General features: G+C 36.8%; 1 protein-coding gene across 5 annotated transcripts in view; it reads left to right on the top strand.

Moving 5' to 3' along the window:
* Window positions 1–15736, top strand: part of UBAP2 (ubiquitin associated protein 2) — a 119287-nt gene that overhangs the window by 69473 nt on the left and 34078 nt on the right. For 4 of the 5 annotated variants that reach the window (XM_027550019.1, XM_027550022.1, XM_027550018.1 and 1 more), the window contains 3 exons: window positions 2996–3050; window positions 4828–4931; window positions 13289–13341. In XM_027550019.1, coding sequence (XP_027405820.1) covers window positions 2996–3050; window positions 4828–4931; window positions 13289–13341 — 212 coding nt within the window. Of the gene's footprint in view, window positions 1–2995; window positions 3051–3401; window positions 3502–4827; window positions 4932–13288; window positions 13342–15736 lie in introns of all 5 variants that reach the window. The other variant, XM_027550021.1, reaches the window with a different exon arrangement.

Genomic DNA, 15736 nt, shown 5'->3' with positions numbered 1-15736 from the left:
GCCTTTTGATGATATTAAAATAGACATTTCTAATAATAGGCATTATTAGAATTCTACTTTTTAGGACATTTCCCTCTGTTCCCCTGACTCTTGTAGATTTTTGTCAAGACCATATTTTTTAATAGTTTACCTTGGACTACTGGATAAGTTAACTGTACATGATTAAATATACATTTAATTGTATTAGTATGGTGAATATATCCCTTGACAACAACTTTTCTCTGAATTTGAGTACTCTTAAGTACTAAATGAGAAGGCAGTGGCAGCCTACTCCAGTACTCTTGCCTGGAAAATCCCATGGACGGAGGAGCCTGGAGGGCTGCAGTCCATGGGGTCGCTGAGGGTCGGACACGACTGATCGACTTCACTTTCACTTTTCACTTTCACGCATTCATTGGAGAAGGAAATGGCAACCCATTCCAGTGTTCTTGCCTGGAGAATCCCAGGGACGGGGGAGCCTGGTGGGCTGCCGTCTATGGGGTCGCACAGAGTCGGACACGCCCCCATCACAGAGGGGCACTGCTGCTTCTGCTAAGTCACTTCAGTCGTGTCCGACTCTATTTGACCCCATAGACGGCAGCCCACCAGGCTCCCCCGTCCATGGGATTTTCCAGGCAAGAGAACTGGAGTGGGTTACCATTGCCTTCTCCAAAGTGACTTAGCAGTAAGTACTAAATGGAATCATGAAATATTTGTCCTTTTGTGACTGGCCTGTTTTCACATAGCAAAATATCCACAAGTTTCAGTCATATTGTAGCATTTATCAAGATTTCTTTCCTTTTTTGAAAAAGAATTACTTATTTTGGCTAGGCTAGGTCTTTGTTGCTGTGAGGGCTTTCTCTAGTTGGGGCAAGCTGGGGGTACTCTGTAGTTGTGGTGCATGGGCTTCTGGGTTCTAAGTTGTAGGCTTCAGTAGTTGCAGCTCCCGGCTCTAGAGCACAGGCTCAATAGTTGTGGTGCACGAACTTAGTTGCTCCACAGTATGTGGGATTTCCCTGGACCAGGGATGGAACCTGTGTTTCCTGCAATGTGAACATGGGTGTACAGATCTCTCTTCAACACTCTGCTTTCAATTCTCTTGGAGAGATATATATACATACACACACACACACACACACACACACAGATATATACACACACACACACACAGAGATATACACACACATACACACACACACACCCCCCCAGAAGCAGAATTACAGAATCATACACTTTTTTTTTCCCTTAAATTTTTTTTTATTCTACATCGGACCACAGTTGATTTGGGCTTTCCTGGTGGCTCAGTGGTAAAGAACCTGCCTGCAGGGGAAACAGGTTCCATCCCTGGGTCAGGATAATCCCCTGGAGAAGAAAATGGTAACTCACTCCAGTCTTCTTGCCTGGAAAATCCCATGGACAGAGAAGCCTGGTGATCTATAGTCCATGAGGTCATAAAGAGTCTGATACCACTTAGCAACTAAACAACAACAGTTGATTTACAATGCTGTGTTATTTCAGGCATACAGCAGAGTGATTCAGTTATACATATATCTATTCTTTTTCCAATTTTCCTCCCGTTTAGGTTATTACAGAATATTGAGAGTTCCCTATGCTATAAGGATCATATAATTCTATTTTTAATTTTGAGGGGAGTTGCCAAACGTACTGTTTTCCACAGTGGCTACACTATTGTACATTCCCATCAAACATACAGAGGCTTCAATTTCTCTGTGTTCTTGCCAACACTTGCTATTTTCTGTCTCCTCCACACCCCCACCTCAGCCATTGTAATTGGTGCTGCGTTTACATAATGATTAGTGATGGTGACAATATTTTCATGTGCTTATTGACCATTTTTACATCATCTCTGAAGAAATATCTATTCAAGTCCATTCCCCACCCACCACGCCTTTTTTTTTTTTTTTTTTTTAAGAATTTTGTTTATTTTTGACTGTTCTGGATCTTCATTGCTGAGAGTGCTTTTCTCTGGGTGGGGCTACACCTCTGGTTGCCATGCATGGGCTTCTTATTGCGATGGCTTCTCTTGTTGCAGAGCACAGGCTCTAGGGCATGTAAGCTTGAGTAGTTGCGGCCCTTGGGCTCAAAAGTTGTGGCACACAGGCTTAGTTGCTCCATGACATTCGGGATCCTCCCAGATCAGGTATCAAATGTTTGTCTCCTGCATTGGCAGGCAGATTCTTTACCACTGAACCACCAGGGAAGAGCCCCCTTATGCATTTTTTAATCTGGTTATTTGTTAGTAGTAGAATTTTGTTATGTATTCGTGATGTTACTTCCTTATCAAATGTATAATATGCAGATATTCTTTGGGTTGCCTGTTTACTCTGTTCATGTCTTTTGATTCACCTGTTTAAAATCTAATTTTTTCCTCTCGCCTTTGATTCTGGGGGTCATATCTAAGAAATTATTACAAAATTCACTGTAATAAGCTTTTGCTGTATATTTTCTTCTAAGGGTTGTATAGTTTTAACTCTTGGGTTTAGTTCATTAATACACAATTTAGGATTCAATTAAGAAAAACCAAAGAGTCACTGAATAAAACTATTTCTTTTGCTTGCTTGCTGTCTTGTTTGCTGCCCTCTTGGTCATTTATCAAAAATCTTACTATTAAAAATGGTATTTAATATACCTTCAGCTTCCTTAGTAGATCCTCTTTTTGTTTTTCCTTTCATTTTATAGTAGAGGCTTATGATGCCATGGTGTTTACACTAGATGTGTTCAAAAAGATCCAGAATTTTTAAAAGTATAACCTGCCTATGTTAAGCTGAAGTATATGACAAATGTTGTACAAGCAGAATTAAATTCTTTTCTCTCCTTTGAGCTCAATAGGCATTTGTGTCATCAGGGACCTGCAGATTGCGTGTACTGGTTGGGAATGTTGGTGCTGTTAGGAGCAACGTCAGTAATGTTTGGGCAAGTGTGTAAGGGATGAAGTTAGTAGAGTTATAGTTGTGTGGAACGTAAATATTATTTTTATACTTTTTTGTTTTTAAAGGATTTGGGCGTGGCAGAGGGAGAGGGGCAGGAAGATTCTCAACCCAAGGCATGGGGTAAGTCTTAGCTATCCTGTTTTTGAATTTGCTACCTTCTCTTTTTGTTATCTCTAAGGCTTTCCTTCCCCTATCCTGTACCCGATTAACCGTCCTGGTGAGTCAGATGTTTTCTATATTTAAAAAGAGAAAATACTAAAAAAATGAAATAGAACAAATGAGATTGTATTGCAGTAAGCCTTAGAGTGATTTTTTAGTCCTGGGTTTATTGACATTTTGGATTGGATAATAGTTTATTGAGGTGGTGGGGTTCCCTTTACATTGTAGGATGTTTAGCAACGTCCCTGGCCTCTCCCTACTAGATCCCAGTAGCACCCCTCCTCAAGTTGTGACAGTCAAAAATTTCTCCAGACATCGCCAAATGTTCCCTGGGAGGGAGGTGCACAACCACCCCAGTTGAAAACCATTGCTTAAGAATTATGTTGGTAAATCCAGCAGTTGTCTTTGAATGGTAAGTAAATGCAATGTTTCTTTTTTTTTAATGAAGAACAATCATTTTTATCTTGAATTGTAATACTGAAAGATGAATATATTATTTTTAAATAGATGGTATAGTCAGTTATTTATTCATTGTTTCTGGTTATTCTTTCACTTTTTCCTGTTATCTAAAGCATTAGCTGCCACCCCCCATTATAAAAAGTATTTAAGCATCTTATAGACGCCATAGGTAGATGATAGTCAAGAAACGAAAAGTCCTTTGTTTGTCCATAGCTTCCCGGCAGTACTGTTTTGGGTCACTGCCTAGAGATGGTGACTCTTGCCATCTCTTTTCTGCCTGAGCTCCCTGTGGACAAAAGAAGGATGAAAATGCAGGAAGCAAATTGGCTGGAACATTTGGACATATATGCCCAGCCTCGTAGCTTTGAAGGATTTTGTAGATTTTGTCCTCCACTTCAGAAAAAGTGCTGTTGTGATTCTTTTTGTCAGTGACACCCCAATAATGCTAAAATATTTTTTTATAAGTTGTGAAAATTTTGGCGATGTTATTTAATTTGATTGTAGTTAGGCATCTCATGCAGGAGACCGTGGTTCAATTCCTGGCTTGGAAAGATCCCCTAGAGAAGGGATAGGCTACCCACTCCAGTTTTCTTGGGCTTCCTTGGTGGCTCAGATGGTAAAGAATCTGCAGTGTGGGAGACTTGGGTTCGATCCCTGGGTTGGGAAGATTCCCTGGAGGAGTGCGTGGCAACCCACTCCAGTATGCTTGCCTGGAGAATCCCCATGGACAGAGGAGCCTGGCAGGCTACAGTCCATGAAGTCGCGTAGAGTTGGACATGAGCAACTAAACACAGCACAGGCATCTGAATCATGGGTATTTAGGGTTTTTATTTAAAAAGAAGCACTGAGCAAAATGTTTTCTTTTTATTTGTATCCATCTAAACAAAATGAGTCATTTATTGTAAAAGGTTCAAAGCCAATTTGGATTTTGACTTGGGAAGAAAAGACCTGTTGCCTATTTAGGTCTAGGCTTAGTTGGCATGGGGTGGGTGGGTTTTTCGTTAGAGCCTTTACCCTGCCTAGAACTATTATAGGTCTCCACGCCTGCTTTAGGATGCAGAGGACAACAATTTAGGCGAGTAGAAGCATCATATAAGAGTGTATGGAAGTCCCTAGTCAGCCTCTGCTTTTTAAAGCTCTAGATTCCAATGGCCAGAAGAATTGGCTTATGGTTAAATAGGAGAAGGAAGATGAAGTCTCTTACAGTGGTCAGGGAAGATGATATACAGTTAATTTTGTGATTATTTCATTTGCCTTTATTTTTTATTTCAAACCCAAGGACATTTAATCCTGCGGACTATTCAGATTCTCCATCTATAGATGGGTGTGGGACAAAACCAGTAGTTTGGGAAGCTGCTCAGAATGGTGCAGATGAGGGAACTGGTAAGTGTCTGTCCTCACCAGAGATGTATTTTAATTATTTGAGCTCTTAATAACCAAAGATGACATCCAAGTGTGCTGGTGGAGAAAAATGAAAAACAGGCAGCTATTCTTCCTCTGAGGCTACTCTTAGCTGGTCCTTAGCTCCAAAGTTTCTCATTTACAAAGCTTCTTGATGATAAGGTATGTGGTTTTTTTCCTCTTTTGCACTCTGAAGAAGATGCTGTAACAAACCTGTGTAAGGCAGTACAAACCCACACTCAGATCTTGGTGTCAGAGATACAGAGAATAATTTCTTAGTGGCAGACTTCAAACAAAGTATTCACTCTTCATAGCGGTGAACACAAGTATGGCCGGATTAAGAGGTTGATGGTGGTAGGTGAGTTCAGGGTAATAGTTGCTTTTGCAGGTTTTTTTGTATCCTAAAACTTTAGGGTTATTTGTTTACTGAAGTTCATAGATAAATACTTGTTAATTGGCTTATTTATTTAATAGAACTCTTTTGAATATTCCTGATAATATATGTTGATAATATATATTAATTGCTGTGATTATATTTGTAAAAACATACTTTGATACTTCATGAATTATAATCCCATATATAAAATCATAGCTCAGTAATTACCTGAAAAAGACAGTGGCACCATCACAGGAGCACGGAAAACTAGGAATCAAATATACCATGGAGAGGACCAACAAAAGTTATAAAAATGGGAGTGAAAGGTTGTTGTTGAGCTGTGAAAGACGCTGGGATTCTTGGCCTCCGGAGGAGAGGAATTCAATCTGGGGCCAATGACGAGGCTTGATCGCTCAGAGCTTTTGTGTAATAAAGTTTTATTAAAGTATAAAAGAGATACAGAAAGCTTCTGACATAGACATCAGAAGGGGGCAGAAAGAGTGCCCCCTGCTAAGTCTTTAGCCAGGTGTTTTATGTCTGTTAGAAAGTTACTAATCAGATAATAGAGACACCTCAAGGCTGATGGAGTTTCACCAGCCCCTCTCCTACAACATGCATTTTTGAGATAGGATGGCACGAGGTGTGTCATCCCCCAGCCATAAAACAATTGATATGAATACTGGTTTGTTGATCTGTATCAGCCAAAACTTAGTCTTAGGTGGAACCATTTTGAAGAAAGGCAAATTCCAGAGCAAATACATAGTTTCATTAACATAGCTTAAGAAAAACATTTCCATAAAAAATTGCATTGGTTAGCTCAACGTTTGAGAAAAGTTAAGTTCAGGTGGAACCAGGTGTCGTCATGGCAACACAGAATTTTAAGAGAAAAAAAAGTCTTAGACTTGTTTGTTGCCTCCTGTCGCTTAAGGGAGAGAAAAACGTCTGACACTTGCAGTCTATTTCCTCTTTTTGGAGACCCTCTGGCCTTCCTGCCTGTTACCCTCTCAGTAGTTTGAAAATACTAGTAAAATTGATAAGTTTATCATGAGACTGATCAAGGAAAGCAGAAGAAACATAATTGGTTGTAGGAATGAGAAAAGGAATATTGATATTATTATAATCTATTATAATTAATATCATAGCTATTAAAATTGTCAAGATATTTTGTTGATAAGTTTCTTTCCAACATTTGAAATTATAGATTAATCATATTCTTCAGCACAAATGTAAAAATTTTAAATCACAATATTGGAAAACAATTCAGTAAACTAGAAAAAGGATATATCATGGCCATGTTAAGTTTAAACTTGATATTTTAACATTTAAAAAATAAAACTACTCCTAGATACATACCGGAGAGAATGGAAGATACAGGTTCACATAAAAGCCACATGTTCTTCAATGGATGAATGAGAAAGAAAAATTATCCAGATTAGTCAGATAGAAGCAGAAGTAGATCGGTAGTTGCTGATGGCTGGGAATGTTGGGAGAAATGGGGGTGGCTGCGAATGGGTTCTAGAGTTTTTTTGGAGTGATGAAAGTATTCTGGAATAGGTAGTTGTGATTGTTGTACACCTTGTGAATAGACTGAAAACTAATCAGTCCTGTGCCTTAAAAGGGTGGATTCAAAAGTCACAGCAAACTTCACAATAATTAGTGAAGTATAGAATATCCTTTTGTAACAAGATAAAGGACCTTAACTTTTTAAAAAATATTTATTTTTAATTGAAGGATAATTGTTTTATAGTATTGTGTTGGTTTCTGCCAAACATCAACATGAATCAGCCATCGGTATGCATATATTCCCTCCCTTCAACCTCTCTCCCCATCCCAGCCCTTTAGGTTGTTACAGGGTCCCAATTTGAGTTCCCTGAGTCATTGAGCAAATTCAAGGGGCTTACTTTTTTTTTTCTTTTAAATAAAGGCAAAAGATTTAGTCAAAACTGAAGAGAAACAGGAGGATTGCCCTCATTATTTCTGAACCATTGAAATAAAGAATGAAAAAGAAAAGGATTGGAAAGGAAGGGAAAAACCTGTCATCTCTGGCACTGATACAAATAATCTATAGAAAAATTAATGAAATTAGTTAGAAAGCTTTAAATGATGTAGCTAGTTCACTTAACAGGTAATATTTCTATAATCAACAGAGAAAATGGGGGGGGGAAGTAGCTTCAAAAAACGTCAAATGCCTGTGAAGTCTAATGATATGCAAAATAAGACTTCTATCTATGCAAATGCAAAATATAAAATCTTACAGTAAAATGTAAAAATTGAGTGTCTGAAGAAACATTAATGAGCAGAAGAACTACCATTTATAGTAATACAAAAGCATGAAGCTCCTTGGTCTAAATCTGACAAAGTATGTGTAAGATTTGTATGTCAAAAATTATGCAACATGAAGATAAATATCAAAGATGATCTATAAAGGAGGTGAGATAACTCAGAGGTGTTTTTGAGTTGGAAGACTCATAAATGTTATTGATATGTTACTGATACATCATTGATATTGTTATTGATACGGCATTTCTCCCCATATTGATACATAGGTTTGAACATACACGTTTGTTCAAAATCGTAGTAGGATTTTTTTGTGTCAGTTGATTCTAAACTTGATTCTGAAATTTTTATAGTAAAGTATAGGTGTGAACATAGTCCAAACAGTTTTGAAAACTAACAGCATTCAAAGACTCACACTCCATGATTTCAAGAAATTACCCTAAAGTTACAGTAATCAAGACTGTGGAATTGGAAAAAGCATAGAGATAGATCAATTACATAATAGCAAATCTAGAAATAAACCCACAGATACAATTGGTTTTGGACAGATGTTCCAAGACAATTCAATACAGCATACATTATACTGTATATTAAAAAAATAATCAAAAGTGGATAATAGCTATAGATGTGAAAGCTGAAACCACAACTTCAAAAGAAAATACTGGGGCAAATCTTAGCCACCTTGGATTAAGGAAAAATTTCTTATATAGGACATAATAAGCATGAGTCTAAAAGAAAAACATGGTTATTCAGAAGAAAGCAGAATGGAAGACCAAGGCATAGTTTAGGAGGAAATATTTATTTAAAACCTCTACTTGAAAAGGGACTTGTATTACAGAATGTATAAAGAATTCTCAGAAGTCATTAAGAAGAAAACAAGTAACCCAATGAAAATAGCAATTAAAACAACAGCAGATGAAAAAGTTGTGAAAATGGATGGTGATGATGGCTATACCACATTGTGATTACTCAATAGCAGTGAATTGTACACTTGGGAAAGGTTTGTTGTTCAGTTGCTCAGTTGTGTTCGACTTTTTGTGACCCCATGGATTATAGCACACCAGGCTTCCCTGTCCTTCAGGGTTAGTTAGCATGGTAACCCTAAAAAAGATTAGCATTAGGTAAATAGTAAATACTATTTACCACATGCACACTATTTTACCACAGTAAAAAACTGACATAGAATAGTATACACATTTTGTATCTATGGCAGTTGTTTTGCTATTAAATTTTACTGGAATTATTTGAGGTGTAATCATCGGGAAAACTGAAGCGAGGATAACGTCTTATGAATCTGTAATTATTTCAAAATAATAAAAAATGAGCAAAAGATTGGAACAGATGCTTCATAAAGGAAGACACATGGATTGCAATAAGCAAACAAAAATGTGCTCATCATCATTGGGGATGTCATTGGGGAAATACAAATTTACAGTGAGTGTGCATGCTAAGTAGGCTACCTCCATTCATCCACTAAAATAGCTTTGAAACTGACAGTACCAAGTGTTAGTGAAGGTGACGGTGTAATTCGAACTTATTCCTGGTGTGAAAGCATACATAGAGATGCTATACAGTCTTAAAATCTCAACCCTGGGTTTTTACTGAAAAGAAATGAAAACACATCCATACTAAGACCTGCCTGTGATGTTTATAGTGGCTTTACTTAGAACCTCCACTGAGTTTTAAATTGGATGTTTGAAACAATATTGAATTAATCCATTAACTGCTACTTTTCTGTTTTCTTATTCCTCCTCCTCTTCTTCCTTTTCCTTTTGTCTTTATTTCTTCCCTCTCATCCCTCTGGTTTTCATTTAGAGTAGCAGATTCCTTCCTGGAAAACATTTAGATAAGCAAAATATGTTTGATGCAAAATACAATGAAAGATGTTGTCATCTGATGGGATTCTGGCTGTTTCGCTAGAAGCCTCACAGACTGGTATTGTCTTGTTGATAACACAATGTTCTGAGTCTAGCCCATAGCTTCATAGAATCAGAAGCCTGACTTGACAGGATGATAATCAAATCCATCCTTAGGGTCAGACTCGAGATTGACCAAAAAAGAAAGACTGAAGGGTAGTCAAAATGCAAATTTATAAATATACTAAAAACATACCATTTAAACAGATTGTAATGTTTTCTTTGACAAGTGGGAAGGGAACTTGGTGAACATGGGAATGAGAACAAGCATAATTGATGCAAATTGAATATTTGAGATCTGTCTGGCTGCTAAGATTCATAGTTGGGCCATAGCAGTCTGTCATAGCATGGCTAACAGAAGTTTCTTTTTCTCTGGACACACAGCATATACTTAGCTGTGAGGCTGTCCCCTCATTGTTTAATTTACTTACTAATTTCTCTTCTGATGAATTCCTTCTGTCATCTGATGATAGTTAAAAACTTACATTTTACATTGATCCACAGAACTGGCATCAGATGCTCAAAATGTAGCTCAGAATCTATCAAACAAAAATTCTTTTGGAATCAAAGGTATGGATTTTTTAAAAAATTCCTTAGTTAATATTCTTATACAATTCTTTTCAATAATTTCCATTTTTATCAAGGCTAGCTAATAATTCATCAGGTGAGTGTTTGTAAACTATTTCTACAATTTCTTGATAAAATAATCAGCTTTTGATAATGAAAGTGTTTTTCACACTGGCCTTTAGGGCAGTGCGGAGTTTGGATCATTGTTGCTCCTTTTCCTTTAAGTCTGCCTTATATGTGTTTTTGGTAGAGGACTAACATCAAGTTAAACTGAACACAAAGCATACATTTCAGATTATTGTCTTAAGCTGAAAATAAATGAATGTCATTGAATTTTTCTCATAGTTTGAGGTGAAGCTTTATAGGTCTACAATGCGGAATAAGGTCTTCCTGTAAAAATTTTAATATTCCATAGTAAGATTAGGACCTGATTCTATGGTCTTCTCTATCTAATGTCATGTAGTTTTTACAGTCTGTGTATTTAGGGTGGATCACTGCAACAGTTTCGCCCTGGCTGCTGATATGGGCATTCCTCTCTGTTGCCGGACATAACACCTTACCATGTAGGATGTCTGCCTACAACTTCATTCATTGTCTTCTGCCTGCTTTTGAATATACTCAGCTTCTCATCCTCTTCTGGATGGCTTAGTTTGTGTTTTAATTATTTTCATAATACTTCTAAAGTGGTAGGCCAGTCTCTTTACATATCATATATAAGAATGTGTGTTTTAAATTATTAATTACTGAATTGTACACTTAAAACATCTTGCCACAACTTATATTGTTTTTTTGGGGAAAAAAGACATATTCTGAACTTAAGGTTAACTTTAATATATTTTAGTTCTTTGTAATTTCTCATCACTGTTTCTCTCTTCTGGAATATCCTTTCATTATATATCTGGCTATTCAGCCTTCAGGATTTTTGCTGTGATTCATCTTCCCCATAAACTTTCCGTTAGCATTCTAGCTTTCCTTAACTTCTGTGTCCTGCAAATTTCCAGTGTATTAATCAAATTCATGTAATTTATCATTCACATCACTCACTAAATTTTTAATGGTCTTTTCAGTGAGATATTCGATATCTAGCATCAATGCTTTATGTGTAGGCTTTTAACCCAGTATTATTTGGTTGATGACTGATGATGAAGGAGATCCTAAGAACAATTCCATCATACATTGTTTCCTATTATAAAATCTTAGTTGCTTTGAAGGTGAAAGTTTTAGGAATGATTTTTGAGGCAAAGTGTTCCTAAATCTGCTTAGATTGAGCCTCAGTTTTTTGTAGAGTTTGCAGTTTTTGGAGTGTTGTCTCCTGTGATGAATGTGACAGCATGAATTTGGGGTAGGTGGGATGGAGGTGGCACCGAGAACACTATGTACTGACCTGCTTCAAAACTAGCCCACTTTATGAACTTTTTTAAAAATATAAATTTATTTATTTTAATTGGAGGCTAATTACTTTACAATATTGTATTGGTTTTGCCATACATTGATATGAATCTGCCACGAGTGAACATGTGTTCCCCATCCTGAACCCCCTTCCCACCTCCCTCCCCATACCATCCCTCTAGGTCATCCCAGTGAACTTTTAAAATATACATGTACTGAGACAAAAGTCTGGCAGGAAATACATTAGAAGGTTGGAGATTTATGTGTTAGTACTTAAGAAAGGCACTAGTTAGTACTTAAGAAACCATGATGATAGTGAAGTGTAGGTGGATGGCTTGCCTTGGATCCCTTTAACTTCATGTAAAGCATGCTCTAGAGATCTAAGTTCTGGTACTGATTTCCACTTAGGACTAATTGTACCTTGTGTTTTTTAGCTTAAGCTATTATATCTTTCTGCTTTTGTTTATAAAATATTTTAATTCAAAGAGATGTTTTGGGGACACAGAAGTTGATACTTGCTTTGTGACATTTCTGGAGAAATTATGGAAACCATTTAAAGATAAGTTAGCCAAAGCAGTAGATCAGATTATCATTTCAAATATTAAAACATTCCTCTATCAAGTTTTACTATTATTACAAGGGTGCATGCAATAGAGAGGGACAGAAGAGTAGGGAGTGCTTTCCTGTAATGCACGTGCCCCATGATCCACAGTGTTGGTGAGATGTGTGTGGATTTCTCTCACACCAGGGAATGTGTTCACGTTTGAAACATCTCCCTTTTTATAGACACAAAATAGCATTTTGGGGGTAATATTTTATAAGAAGTCATGTTCCATAAATCCATAGATTCTACTTTTGTTTGCAATAATCAGTCTTAAATTAGGGACATCTGTTGAAAGCCTTCCACAGAGAAGCCCTCTTAGGTTTACAGCATCAGTTTAGTTAATAGGTTACTGACATGATAAGGTAGTTAGATCTGTTCAACTGCCTTTTTTCCAGAGGTGTGCCCTTCCTCTTCCCACACACAAACCTCATTGCAGGTCAGATGCTCAATTATTTCCTCCTATTGAAGGAACTGAAAACATTCACACTCCTGCTTCCTGATGGTGGTTACAGTCAGTTTCTTGGTGTGTTTCCTTTTAAAACTGTTTTATCTGGGTATGTGTTTGTACATATGTTTTAAAACAATGGGAATGGACACAGGATCACTAAGCACTAATATCAGCATATCTGAATTCATATACTTTCCTTCTTCAAAGTTTTCTATATAGATGTTTTCTATATAGATGATTATTCTGTAAGAACTGTGTGAACACATTTTCTGTTCCTACTTATCAGGGGTATAGCAACAGACTTTATGTGAACAGGACTAATGCTCAGCTTTGCTGGAGACCTGTTAGGAAATGATACAGTGGAGCTAATATAAAAAACACTTCTCTAAATCTGATAATCTGCCTGAAATGAGGGTCCAAAGCAGAGCTGCCTTATATTGAATTGTGTTCTTTTTTAAATAATGTATCATAAGGATCTCCTTGTTAAATATATTTATTTTGCTGTGCCATAGTTTCTTAAGGCAGTGGATATTAACCAAAAGCAATTTGAGACATGGCTTGTGTGTGTGTGTTTAGTACTTAGCCAAGCTGCATTTGAAAACATGACTGCTTTTCTTGAGATAGGTTAAGAGCCTCATATTTCTTGGATTATAAACTATATTGCTAATGAGATACATGATATATCTTGTGCTGTACACAATGGAGAATCATTTGGAATCAGACCTTATTTGACTTTATGGTGTAAACTGTGATTGTCAACAGGGGCCTGGAAGAATTCTGTGGAAGAGTGGACAGCGGAAGACTGGACTGAAGACGTAAGTGTTTAGCATCAGATGTGACTATCTTTCTTTTGGATTCTGGTGGGAACACATGTACTTTTGAGGAAACCTCGAGATATCTCAATTTTTTTTTTTAAGCAGATGATTTTCAGAAAGATGTTGGTGTTTCCAGATTTTTGAGAAACTTGGTTTTAAAGCATCTGTTTAAAGATGACCAGGCATTAAATAGGAGTGATGTCATTTTTTCACTATCTTTGTTTTATTTGGCCCAATAACCAGCTGATGCTTTTACCCTGGCCTGTGAATGATTATTTACTCTTTATAACCTTTTTACTGAAGGAGAGAGTCTATGTTTTAGGTCTACAGTTGAAATTAACCTCAATAAATCATTCTGGTTCTAGGGCCAAGCAATTCCCCTTTCAACTAGACTGGATCTTTTTGTATTCATTTATTCCACAGACATTTTCGAGTATACTGTACTAGCTTCTTGGTATTAGTAGTATTGATCTTTAAGTTCTGTGTTCAGCATAAGATACTCTTAACTATTTTTCTGTTTCACTCTTAAGGTCCAGAACAGAAGTATGTACATGTTAGAGTTACAGCTGACACTGGGTGGGAGAGAATAAAAGGTTACAAGTACTGACCTTCAAAATTGCATAATATGACCCAGAGTTTTGGATTTTATTTTTCTTTTTGAGATTATCCTCCCTCCCCCATTTGTACTTACATTTTTTTAAAAAAAGAAACAAAACTGCACTTGAGCTTTCTTTTATCACTATTTTATCTGACTTATTAGGGGAGTAAGCTGGATAGGGTGTAAGAAAGGAGAAGGATATACTGCTTTGGAACTTCAGAGACTTAGGGTTTTTTATTTACTTATCCCACATACTAACCATAAGACCTTGGGGTATGATGTCATCAGGTTTTCTGTTACCTGTAATCTGAGGAGAGTGGACGAGATGGGTGGATAATAGAGTCAGTGGAGGGATGGTACCAGTGATAAGAGGAAGTCAGAGTGAGGAACCTGTGGGTACCATACCTTATTTCAAATAGATCTGTCCTAGTTTTACATGCTTTGTGTTACTAGAATTTTTGCTAAGAGTTTGTTGGGAGGAAAAAAAGACTTCCAGAGCTAAAAGCTTTGTCTGGGGCAGCAGGCAGGATAGAAAGCCAACCAGCTATCAGAGGGTGGATGACTTGTATTCATATTCTAGCTGGGTTGACCTATTGACCTTAGATGAGGCATCTTACTTACCTTTCTGAGCCTCCTATTTTTCATCCCTGAAATGATTATCATAATAACCATCCTGCCTAACTGATGGGGTTTTTCTGTGCTTCAGGTGAGGTCGTAAGATGTAAGTCGTCTAATAAGCAGTTCAAATGCACTCACATATAGGTAGTAATACTCTGCTGTGTAGGCTGTATTGTATCACAATAGAATTACTGAAAAGAATTACAGTAGGGAATTTAGACATCTTTTTAAAAATTTTTCCCCCAAACTTTAAACTTTTTATTTTCTATTGGGGTATATAGCCAATTAACAGTATTGTGGTGGTTTCAGGTGAACAGTGAAGAGACTCAGCCATACATATACATATATCCATTCTCTCCCAAACCCCCTTCCCATCCAGGCTAGGATGTATCACTGAGTAGAGTTCCATGTGCTATAAAATAGTGGACATCTTCTTTTCCAGAAAATACCAAAATTACTTAAAAGTTTCTGACATTTACAAAGTAATAGTGATTGAATGGTGAGTAATCTAAAACGCAGACCCCGAGTTCCTTCTAGAGCTTAGGAGGAGAAAACAGTGCAAATTTTCTGTTCTCTAGCGGATTAGATAGGATTTCAGTGATAAATGTATAATAGTTCTTATTTACCTTGAACTTAATATTGTATATTTTAAGGCTTTAGATCATCTGTTACTACTTTTAATGAATTACTCCTTAATTGCTTCTCTCTGTCTTAATTTAGTTCATAAGATTCTTTGAGGCAAAAATAGATTCCTTGGAATTCTTAAGATACTATCTTGAAAGAGAGTGCAGTGCATAGTATAAGCCTTTCTTGTTGAAACAGGATAATGAATTCAGCACTTTTTGTTTTTATGGAAAGTGAACACCTAACTGTTTACTCTGCCCCTACCTTAATATTAATGTCTGAGGAAGTCTGATTTTAAGTCTGAGACACTTAGCATTGTTAAGAATAGCATTTTCATTAGTTTTCAACATTGTCATTACATCAACAGTATTAACCTTTACAAGACCGTGCCCCATTTTGAAAATATAAGTCTGCCTTTCAGCAGTGTCAGTTGAGGTTTCAAGAAATTGTATTCTGTGTGCCTTAAAACAACATGCATGAATCTCAAAATGATTATGTTCAGTGGAAAAAAAAAATCACAAAAAAGATTGTATGTTTAAAAATTCCACTTAAAAT

The sequence above is a fragment of the Bos indicus x Bos taurus genome, chromosome 8 (assembly GCF_003369695.1).
Source record: "Bos indicus x Bos taurus breed Angus x Brahman F1 hybrid chromosome 8, Bos_hybrid_MaternalHap_v2.0, whole genome shotgun sequence".
NCBI classification, from domain to species: domain Eukaryota; kingdom Metazoa; phylum Chordata; class Mammalia; order Artiodactyla; family Bovidae; genus Bos; species Bos indicus x Bos taurus.
The sequence above is the reverse complement of the archived record's forward strand: the minus strand, read 5'-3'. Positions and strand labels throughout refer to the sequence as shown.